This window comes from Schistocerca piceifrons, chromosome 1 (assembly GCF_021461385.2).
Source record: "Schistocerca piceifrons isolate TAMUIC-IGC-003096 chromosome 1, iqSchPice1.1, whole genome shotgun sequence".
NCBI lineage: Eukaryota > Metazoa > Arthropoda > Insecta > Orthoptera > Acrididae > Schistocerca > Schistocerca piceifrons.
The window spans coordinates 859,467,695-859,479,996 of NC_060138.1; the positions used below are offsets into that span (position 1 = coordinate 859,467,695).

Sequence of the window (12,302 nt, forward strand, 5' to 3'; positions counted from 1 at the left end):
GAAGGATTAGTGAAATGTATGCAAAATTTAACTACATATAGCTATTTTGGATATCATTGGTGGACCAACACAGTATTAAGTGAATCTTCACTGTTGTATATGGAGGCTCATGTACTACAGCCAAAAGATGTTTGTAATCATGATGTTTGAATATAAATACAGATGACAGGAAGTAATTGACTAATATTGTTAATTCAGACTGCAGGTAGAGGTTAGCTGCTTGAAGCCACTGATGTGTGTCTTTTATTTGTTACATGAAGAACTCATAGTAGAATCTATAAGTTAGAAAATTTTTGTGTAATTGGATGAAATAGACTATCAAAGAAAATCACATGAACATTTAAAATTACTGAGCTTTCTATAACTAACAGTAACCTCATTACTGAAAGTTTACAGTACATGAAGCATCTTCTAAAACTTTGAAATTGTTGTTATGTTTCCGCACTTATTGAAATAATCTTTTTAATCCTTTAAATTTTTAGAAAGACAATTAGATAATAAAAACTGGATAAGGTGCACTTACAGTGCCTGTGACTCTTGCATCACATGCAATCTGTTTACATTGGTTACAGACAGTCAGGTGACAGTATATGGTAGCCGTTGAGAATCACTGACTCTAATGATTTCTTTCAGTGGAAGATATGAATTGATTAAGTTTGTTTTCAATATGAATGAAAGGAAACTACACTCCTGGAAATTGAAATAAGAACACCGTGAATTCATTGTCCCAGGAAGGGGAAACTTTATTGACACATTCCTGGGGTCAGATACATCACATGATCACACTGACAGAACCACAGGCACATAGACACAGGCAACAGAGCATGCACAATGTCGGCACTAGTACAGTGTATATCCACCTTTCGCAGCAATGCAGGCTGCTATTCTCCCATGGAGACGATCGTAGAGATGCTGGATGTAGTCCTGTGGAACGGCTTGCCATGCCATTTCCACCTGGCGCCTCAGTTGGACCAGCGTTCGTGCTGGACGTGCAGACCGCGTGAGACGACGCTTCATCCAGTCCCAAACATGCTCAATGGGGGACAGATCCGGAGATCTTGCTGGCCAGGGTAGTTGACTTACACCTTCTAGAGCACGTTGGGTGGCACGGGATACATGCGGACGTGCATTGTCCTGTTGGAACAGCAAGTTCCCTTGCCGGTCTAGGAATGGTAGAACGATGGGTTCGATGACGGTTTGGATGTACCGTGCACTATTCAGTGTCCCCTCGACGATCACCAATGGTGTACGGCCAGTGTAGGAGATCGCTCCCCACACCATGATGCCGGGTGTTGGCCCTGTGTGCCTCGGTCGTATGCAGTCCTGATTGTGGCGCTCACCTGCACGGCGCCAAACACGCATACGACCATCATTGGCACCAAGGCAGAAGTGACTCTCATCGCTGAAGACGACACGTCTCCATTCGTCCCTCCATTCACGCCTGTCGCGACACCACTGGAGGCGGGCTGCACGATGTTGGGGCGTGAGCGGAAGACGGCCTAACGGTGTGCGGGACCGTAGCCCAGCTTCATGGAGACGGTTGCGAATGGTCCTCGCCGATACCCCAGGAGCAACAGTGTCCCTAATTTGTTGGGAAGTGGCGGTGCGGTCCCCTACGGCACTGCGTAGGATCCTACGGTCTTGGCGTGCATCCGTGCGTCGCTGCGGTCCGGTCCCAGGTCGACGGGCACGTGCACCTTCCGCCGACCACTGGCGACAACATCGATGTACTGTGGAGACCTCACGCCCCACGTGTTGAGCAATTTGGCGGTACGTCCACCCGGCCTCCCGCATGCCCACTATACGCCCTCGCTCAAAGTCTGTCAACTGCACATACGGTTCACGTCCACGCTGTCGCGGCATGCTACCAGTGTTAAAGACTGCGATGGAGCTCCATATGCCACGGCAAACTGGCTGACACTGACGGCGGCGGTGCACAAATGCTGCGCAGCTAGCGCCATTCGACGGCCAACAACCTGGTTCCTGGTGTGTCCGCTGTGCCGTGCGTGTGATCATTGCTTGTACAGCCCTCTCGCAGTGTCCGGAGCAAGTATGGTGGGTCTGACACACCGGTGTCAATGTGTTCTTTTTTCCATTTCCAGGAGTGTAGATGTTCTGACAGCCTGACCTGCACAAAGTCCAATGTCTTGGTTGGGATGAAATGTGACCATTGGCTTGTTAATTGGCAAAGATAACAAATCTCAGCCAGGAAAAAAGATTATCACAATAAACTGATGTGTAGTGTAGGCCCAAGATACATATTCATCATTCCAATAACTTACTTGTATGTCTTATTTCTGATTTTAACAATAATTTCAACAGTATGGTTAGGATTAATTACCAGTTAACTTTACTTACGAACTATAAGAGATTGCGAGTGAGAAGTTCTGATTGTCAGCTGACCACTGACTCATTGCTTGATGTAATCAGTTTCCATTTTTCACCATGCCAGTTGTTACCAATATTGGTGCACAACACAACCAGCACCTGCTTGATGTCATCAGCTGCATACCTTATCTGTCTAAATACTATTAATTGGTAACAGTAACAACAGTATTATGAGAAGGAAAGTTGCTATTCACCATATAGTGGAGAACCACACCTGGTTTCAGTTGCATGAGACTGCAGCCGTGTGTGTGAGTTGCGTTTGCGTGAATGTGTGTTTGTGCGCTTATGTGTGTCTATTGTTGACGAAGGCCAATGGCTGAAAGTTTCAATTGTGAAAGCCTTTTTGTTGTGCGTATCTCCGACTCACCATCTCCGTTATATGGTGAGTAGCAACTTTTTTCTCATAATATTGTTGCTATTAGTTGGTTTTATTCTCAGCAGATGGAACTAAAAACTTGATGATGTAGGGCCTATTACCTTTACAAAAAATTGACGATTTAACAGTGTTCATTCTACTGATTACAAATACCCATTTATTGATATGTTGAAGAATAATTCTGACTTTACAAAAGAAATAAGACTTTTTGCTTTGTAATTAATGGGACAAGAAATAAATTTGGAAAAATGGTGTCATTTAAATACAAAAGTAGCTTCTGTCACTGGGCGAACAGAGGAAACTGACTGAAATCTCAAGTAGGACTCATTTTATAGATTTAATATGGACAGATAGAAAATCATCTTACCTAACAGCAGCAGGAGAAAGGCATAAAATATGTGGAAATACACAAGCTTTCAGTGTCAGTGGCTCCTCGTTCTGGAAGAAGTGTGGAAGGGAAAGGAAAAGGAATGAAAGAAGAAGACTGGTGAGGTTTAAGAAATGGGAAGAGTTACAGAAAAGTCAACCAGAACTATGGGTCAGGAGAGACTTACTGAAATGGATGATAATTGAAGACTTTATAGCAAGCTAAACTATACTCAGCAGGAGGAAGGGGTTCATAATAGAAACAGACAAGTTATCTTTATAAGTTGAGTTAAATTCATTCAAATAAAACAGAAATAATCAGTTGGGCTGCAATTGGAGAAATACAATGACATAAGGTATTATCTATGCAGAAATGCCTAATCTGCATTGTAATGAATATGTCCTGATAAATGAGAATTTGCTTCACACAATTTTTCAAACTTGGATTCTACTTATCACAAGCTTTCACCTTTACACTGGCCATCCATGTTTCCTTTCAGGAATGACACAAACATTGGTCATTTTCCTGCTATCTTTCCGAACTAAGCCGTGGAAGTTCTCCTATTGGAAGCAACATTACCTGGGGAACGTATTTGGCTGGAGCATTCAAGACTGTTCATATACTAGTAACCACATAAAAGGGGCTGCTATTTTACAAACTGGGTTTAGTGGTTGTGTGATTATTTCCACCGTGTGAATGAGTGTAATGTAATTTGTCAGGAATAAGTAGCGTAAAATATTTTAGAAGGAAAGGAGATCATTAGCTGAGAAGCATAAGCATTGAGGCATCGACAGGTACACGTGCGCGCGCCCACACACACACACACACACACACACACACACACACACACACACACACACACACACCTCTCTATCCCCCTAACACACACACACACCTCTCTATCCCCCTACAAGGAGCCGACTGGATGCACAACACCATTGGTGCATTTTGGCTGGCAGGCTAGATTGAAGTTGGGGAAGCATCAGGTGGGATGGGTAGAGGGAGACATTGTTGGGGGTGAGTGGCTAGTAGCTTATAGGGGGGCAGCTAGTTTGCCAGCAAGGAAGGCCAGAGGAATGGGTGGCAGGTGTAGGGGCTATGTGTCTGATACATGAGTGTTTGAGCTGGTAGGGAGCAGTGCACAAGGTGACACGGTGATGTGAATTGGGAGGGGGTGATTGGATGGAAGATAGGGAAACTGTTGGGTGGAGGCTGGGGGGGGGGGGGGGGGGCAATGGGTGACTAGAGACTGAGGCCAGGACAATTGCGGAAGCAAAGGATATGCTCCAAAGATAATTCCCATCTGCATAGTACAGGGAAAGTGACGGTGGAGGGAAAGATCCAAATGGCCTGCATTGTGAAGCAGCCACTGAAATTGATCTGGTTATGCTCACATACATGTTGTGCTACTGGGTGATCAAGATTGTTCGTGGTAACATTTTTGATAGTGGCCACTGATGGACAGCTGATAGGTAATCATACCAATGCAAATACCTGTGAAGTGTTTACAAGAGAGTTGGTTTATGACATGGCTGCTTTCACAGGTGACCCGGCCTCTGATGGGGTATGATGTGCTTGTGACAGGACTGGAGTAGGAATTCTTGGTGGGTTGATTGGGCAGGTCTTGCACCTGGGTCTTCCACAGGGATATGGTCCCCTGTGGCAAGGGGCTGGGAATGAGAGTGGCATAGGGATGTTGTAGAGATTGGGCGTCTCACTCCCTTCCCAACCACTGCTTCACTTTCATGTCCCTCAACTCTTATAACTGCTATCTGTTACATTTGTCCTCTAGCCATCCCTGCTTAGCCATTTTGCACTTCCTGTCAATCTCATTTTTGAGACGTTTGTATTCCTTTTTGCCTGCTTCTCTTACTGCATTTTTGTATTTTCTCCTTTGCTCAATTAAATTCAGTATTTCTTCTGTTACCCAAGGATTTCTACTAGCCCTCGTCTTTTTACCTACTTGATCCTCTGCTGCCTTCACTATTTCATTCCTCAAAGCTACCCATTCTTCTTCTACTGTATTTCTTTCCCCCATTCCTGTCAATTGTTCCCTTATGCTCTCCCTGAAACTCTGTACAACCTCTGGTTCTTTCAGTTTATCCAGGTCCCATCTCCTTAAATTCCCACCTTTTTGCAGTTTCTTCAGTTTTAATCTACAGTTCATAACCAATAGATTGTGGTCAGAGTCCACATCTGCCCCTGGAAATGTCTTACAATTTAAAATCTGGTTCCTAAATCTCCTTCTTACCATTACATAATCTCTCTGAAACCTTCTAGTATCTCCAGGGTTCTTCCATGTATACAACCTTCTTTCGTGATTCTTGAACCAAGTGTTAGGTATGATTAAGTTATGCTCTGTGCAAAATTCTACCAGGCGGCTTCCTCTTGCATTTTGTAGCCCCAATCCATATTCACCTACTACGTTTCATCCTCTTCCTTTTCCTACTGTTGAATTCCAGTCACCCAAGACTATTAAATTTTCGTCTCCCTTCACTACCTGAATAATTTCTTTTATCTCATCATACATTTCATCAATTTCTTCATCAGCTGCACAGCTAGTTGGCATATAAACTTGTACTATTGTAGTAGGCGTGGGCTTCGTGTCTATCTTGGCCACAATAATGCGTTCACTATGCTGTTTGTAGTAGCTTACTCGCACTCCTATTCTTTTATTCATTATTAAACCGACTCCTGCATTACCCCTATTTGGTTTTGTATTTATAACCCTGTATTCACCTGACCAGAAGTCTTGTTCCTCCTGCCACCGAACTTCACTAATTCCCACTACATCTAACTTTAACCTATCCATTTCCCTTTTTAAATTTTCTAAGCTACCTGCCCGATTAAGGGATCTGACATTCCACGCTGCGATCCGTAGAACGCCAGTTTTCTTTTTCCTGATAACGACAGCCTCCTGAGTAGTCCCTGCCCGGAGATCCGAATGGGGGACTATATTACCTCCAAAATACAGGGTGATTCAAAAAGAATACCACAACTTTAGGAATTTAAAACTCTGCAACAGCAAAAGGCAGAGCTAAGCACTATCTGTCTGCGAATTAAGGGAGCTATAAAGTTTCATTTAGTTGTACATTTGTTCGCTTGAGGTGCTGTTGACTAGGCGTCAGCGTCAGTTGATGCTAAGATGGCGACCGCTCAACAGAAAGCTTTTTGTGTTATTGAGTACGGCAGAAGTGAATCGACGACAGTTGTTCAGCGTGCATTTCGAACGAAGTATGGTGTTAAACCTCCTGATAGGTGGTGTATTAAACGTTGGTATAAACAGTTTACAGAGAATGGGTGTTTGAGCAAAGGGGAAAGTTCTGTATGGCCGAGAACGAGTGATGAAAATGTAGCACGCATCCAGCAAGCATTTGTTCGCAGCCCAGGAAAATTGACTCGCAGAGCTGGCAGAGAGCTGCAAATTCCACAATCAACTGTATGGAGAGTACTACGAAAAAGGTTAGTTATGAAACCTTATCGTCTGAAATTGGTTCAAGCACTGTCTGCAGCTGATAAGATTAAAAGAATCGATTTCTGTGATTTTATCCTTGCTCAAATGGAAACAGATGAATCTTTCGTTTCAAAGATTGTGTTTAGTGATGAAGCAACTTTCCACACTAACGGGAAAGTCAGCCATCACAATGTCTGTATATGGGGCACTGAGAATCCGCGGGAAACAACTCAGTATGAACGTGGCTCGCCTAAGGTGAACGTTTTCTGTGCCATTTCAGCCAATAAAGTTTTTGTTCCCTTTTTCTTCGAAGGTGCTACTGTAACTGGACTACAGTATCTGGAGATGTTAGAGAATTGGCTGTTCCCTCAGCTTGAACAAGAAGCACAACAATTCATTTTTCAGCAGGATGGAGCGCCACCACATTGGCACTTATCTGAACGTCAACTACCCAAGGCGATGGACAGAGCACTTCATCACTGGCCTCCAAGAAGCCCTGATCTTACCCCCTGCGATTTTTTCTTATGGGGGTATGTTAAGGATATGGTGTTTCGGCCACCTCTCCCAGCCACCATTGATGATTTGAAACGAGATATAACAGCAGCTATCCAAACTGTTACGCCTGATATGCTACAGAGAGTGTGGAACGAGTTGGAGTATCGGGTTGATATTGCTCGAGTGTCTGGAGGGGGCCATATTGAACATCTCTGAACTTGTTTTTGAGTGAAAAAAAAAACCTTTTTAAATACTCTTTGTAATGATGTATAACAGAAGGTTATATTATGTTTCTTTCATTAAATACACATTTTTAAAGTTGTGGTATTCTTTTTGAATCACCCTGTATTTTACCCAAGAGGACGCCATCATCATTTAACCATACAATAAAGCTGCATGCCCTCGGGAATGGCAGAAGGAAATGGGGGCCAGCAGAAATGGCACAAGAATACTCTGAAGTCTAGTGAGAAGTGCCACATGAACACTGATAACTGGTAGAATATTACTCCTGTTTGTCCAGGTTGGCATCAGCTCACACAGAATGACTGACAGCATTTTGGAGAACAAATGCAAAAATGTGAATCAGACAAGTAGACTGCTAACTAGAAACAGAGGCAGTGTCCCCTGAACAACCTCCTTCAACTACTACCAGATGCACCCAACACAAGTCACTACAGTAGACAAGTTTTCAATTCGAGACTTTGACTGCATAATCACCTAAAGTGTCATAAACACAAGAGGCAAAGAAAGGTTACCATTTGCTGGGTTTACAATATTACTTTATATCAGAAATTATAATTAACATTCACAACCAATAGAGTAAAAGCCATAGGAATGAAATTTTATTTGTCACCATTGAAATTTGATAATGAGAGAGAGTCTTTATATCAACCAAGAAGTGTTGACCTTGCCTCAATCCTAAACACAACTGCACATATCAGTAGTATTTGGGGTTAAAATGAATTGCTAGTGGAGCACAGTCAGACTGCCTGGGTGCTACTCATGTGTAATGTCTGACCTTCTTAGTTTCCTGGGCATACATTTCCACTGCAGTGAAAGCTGGTTTTAATCCATTAATTGAGATCATGGTAGTCAAAACTTATGTCTTGTTATCAATTATTTTTTCACAGAGAACTTGAAAGGGCTCATCATATGGGGACTCGATCAACTTAAATGTCACATCATGTATGCACAGGTCTTTGATGGTGGAAGTGGTCCAACAGTATATATGTAGACATGCTCAAATTATTTGTTTGGCAGAACAAAAGTTTCCTAATAGGGAGGGGGGGGGGGGGGGGGAGGGGAGGTTATATGCTATTTCAGCTGGCAAGCATCTCACTGCCAGATATAATTCAAGCAGTCCTTTTCTGTATTCGGCCAAGCAATATATTGTCATTTTAAGTCCTGGATATGAGAGATTGTGAAGTGAAGAAATGGCCTGATGTCACAGCTCTGTGGTAATAAACATATGTCCAGTGGATACTGAGACATTGAAATATAGTCTTGAGTTTGAGTCTGGTATGCTTATGTGCAGAAGTTGCATGCAGGATAAAGAAGAAAAGAGTAACTTTAATTCTTCATCATCCTCCTATGCACTTGAAAGTGATTCAGAATTTGATTATTTTGCCGTGACCTCATTGTTAGAAAGGACATGTGGTGGTATACTCCGTGCACCATTAACACACTTCATTGTTAGAAAGGACATATGCTGGTATACTCTGTACACCATTAACACACCTGACATCAGTAGTAAATTGAGCTGTATAGTCTTGATGTTGTGGCTGGTATGATATGCTTTCTCAAATTCCGAGTGGAAAATGCATATCAGCAGTTTGTGATATGTGTAAAGAGTGAGCTGTCGATCTTCAAGCATGTATCAGCTTTTTCTTATACTAGTACATAGTTGCTAATGTGTATTGATTTATGTATTAACACGATTCATGTTGTCCGTCGCACTTCACATAGTGTAGACCGGGAACTGTCTGCTAGGCATGCCCGATGTAAAACTGACTGGGCACGGCCCATGCTGCCTGAGTTGTTCTTGTTCCACTGGCAGAGGGCGCAGCCGAATTCTCGCGTGCCCTCTGGTGGACGGGACTTTACATGCGGCAACTACTGTCCGTGACGCGCCGTGCCGATGTGTGCCTCCCGCGATCTTTCTGGTGGCTACTGCAATTTATCATGATGATCGTGGGCAGAAGCTTGTGTGTCATTGTAAGCATCTGATTCCACCTGTCAGTTTTGACCCATTGTGTAATGACAGTGTAGTGTGTGACGTCACTTGGCATGGTATTTTTGAGTTGGTTTGTGTTTGTAGATGTTGTGTTGTTGTATTTGATGGCACTCTCTGGTGTCGGATGTTGTGCTGAGTTTAGCGTGTGGTATTGGGTTCATTTAAATTTTGGTTATCACTGTGGTAACCTGAGTTTATTTGAGTCTGGATAGTCATTGCTGCAACATGGATATGGAATCATTTGCTTTGTTTTCAGTGAGGTTTTTTTTGTGTTGGTCTGATTAGTTTGGTGTTTGTCATTGTGTGTGTGTGTGTGTGTGTGTTTGTTTGTTTGTTTTGGTTTTGTTCTATAGTAATTGTGATGTTTTGTCTGTTTTTCATTTATGATATGTTGGTTGTGTTTTAATTGATCTCATGAATATGGGGATTTTTGGGTTTCTGTGTTGTTGGGGCTTAGGTTTCAGTGATGTTTTGTGAGTTATGTAAGTGTGCAAAATTTGTTGTTTTTTTATTTGTGGTTTGCCAAGAGGTATCGAGAGTTATATAGGTCAGGGGAAATGTCTGATTCTGTTTTTCATAGTTGAGGTTGTCATTTTTTCGTATTGTGGGCTTTGTTTGAGCTATATAGGCCGAGTGAAGTGTACGATTCCTATTGGTTTTGTGACTAGCGTTATGTGGTAACTTGAGTTTTTTTTTTATTATTGATAATATTTGCTCTGGAATGCTGCAGTCTTTTGCATTGTTATATATTTAGCTTGTCTATGCCCTTAATCCCCTTTTTCCCACAGTTGCCCCATTAGTTTCATTTTATTTTTGGAGTGAGAAGTTCTTGTGCCAGTTTTATTTTTGTTCGCATTTGTTGTCATGTGCATGTAGTGATGACATCGTCAACATTTTATATATGTTGGAAGTAGGTGTTTCTGCCATAATTATGATTTCACAGGTCAAAGCAGTCAGCTGGAATTGGATGCTCCCCTAATGCCCAACTTGTAAATAGTTTACCTTTGCTCAATTGTGAGCTAAAGAAGCTAATGCTGAAATTTTCAGCTCTGAATCTGATTTGTCTCCTAATTAAAGTACATTAATATCAAAGTAATAACAATAATGTAAAAAAAAGCTTTCAAATTCTGTTTTTCTGACAATAATTGGAATTGAAAAAACTCTTATTAAAATATGTACTGCAAACGTGTTGCTGTCAAATAGTTAATATGTTCTTGTAATTTCAGATGTTACAGATTTTTCCAGCCTAGGGGGGTTTGCAAAAGATGTTGAAGGAATTGTTGGTGATGAAGGCCTAAATCTGTTAGTAAATAATGCTGGAATAAGTGGAAACAAGACTGCTAAACTAGCAGATCTTAAAGCAGAAGAACTTGCTGAAATATATAAAACCAACACAATTGCTCCCATCCTGTTGACCCAGGTAAGAAACTTTTTTTTATATCTGGTGGACAATCTTAGCATAAATGGTCTAGTTAGTATTTATGACACAGTATTGTAGTGATATGTATCCTGTAACTACAGAACTAGTTTGTCACCATAATTATCTCTACATGACTATGCTCATCATTAGTTTCTACAAAAGCTTAGTAGTACCAGGGACATACAACTTTATACTTGTTTCAGCTAAGTGATGGCAAAAAGATTGTTTGTACAAAATTAAGCTGTGAAATTTAATGTTGGTTGTTAGTTTACTTGTGCATTGAATGAATGGACATATTTTGCACTGTACATTACAGCCAAAAATTACATTGTCATTCCCCCCTTCCTCCCACCAACTTCACTGTCTTTACATGTTTTTGCCAGAATGTGTAAATCCAGAACGTTGTAACACCTTCCTAGTTCCTTGTGTGCCTCATCCCTAATGATCTAGAAATGTTAGTTACAAATCCCCTACTGGAATGCCCTCAATTAAAGATACTGCTTTGTTTCTGTGGTTATCATAGGTATAAGTCTATTGGATAATACTGAATGATATTTAATTATGAAAGCTCTACTATGAGTGCAAGACTTCAGTGAGTACTTGAAAGACAAAATTATACACTACGTTAGTATTTCCTGACTAATTCTACAACAAAAGCAATATGTATGTGATCGTGCTAGCTACCAGCCTTTTTTTTTTTTTAGATGCAATACTTATGCATTTATTGCACTTGATTTACCCCCAATATGTCTCCTTGAAATATTATTTTAACTTTGTGTATACATCTCTCAATACTTTTACATCAAGCTTGTGCTTTTGTTTCTCCACATAGCTGTAAGGCAAAGATCAAACCCGCTCAGTAATCAGAGATGTTACATCCTACAATAACTCCCTTTGTAGTTAGAATTACATATAAACTTTTTCTTCTTCCTTTAAAAAATGCTTCCCTTCATCTGTTCCTTTCTTTCTGTTTGTTTTACTTTTTATTACTTCATCTTTCCTTCTTCCCAATACATTCTTCCAGTTATCATTTGACTGCAATGAGTATTTCTCAGCTCTGTTGTTCTCACTCTCTTTCAAGTAAAACCAGCCTGTTACAAATGGGTCTGTCTGTAGAATACACATATATTTGTGTATCCTTTTTAATTAAGAGTGGTGAAGTGCCTGCTACATTTCTGCAGGGGGAAACAGCTATGGAAGTAAGAAACAGTTAGACAAAGCTTTTGTTGTTGTAATTATGAAGTACAGACCTTTATTCTCAGTTGCACCATACATTTGCAGAAAGCGAGTCCCCCTTCTACCCATATCTACCGCTTGATCTGTTCTAACAAACAAACAAAATGTCTGTAATTACCACCACCACCTTTGCCCTGTCCCTTAATTTATTTTTCAAATCTCACCTCCTTCAGGCACTGGCTTCTGTCTATCTGATTTATCCCACTCATTTGTATATAGATATTGTGGAAACTCAATCCAGCATCAATACCAAGTGACTAAAACCACCTTCTGTGGTTTTCAGTAGTTCCTTTTCTTTACAGAAATTGACCTAGTCAAAACATTGGCATCTAT

General features: G+C 41.2%; 1 protein-coding gene across 1 annotated transcript in view; it reads left to right on the plus strand.

Moving 5' to 3' along the window:
- LOC124791809 (C-factor-like) overlaps window positions 1-12,302 on the plus strand; it is a 54,592-nt gene that overhangs the window by 10,045 nt on the left and 32,245 nt on the right. Inside the window, exon 3 of the mRNA XM_047257889.1 lies at window positions 10,540-10,733. Within this exon, the coding sequence (XP_047113845.1) occupies window positions 10,540-10,733 (194 nt within the window). The remainder of the gene's footprint in view (window positions 1-10,539; window positions 10,734-12,302) is intronic.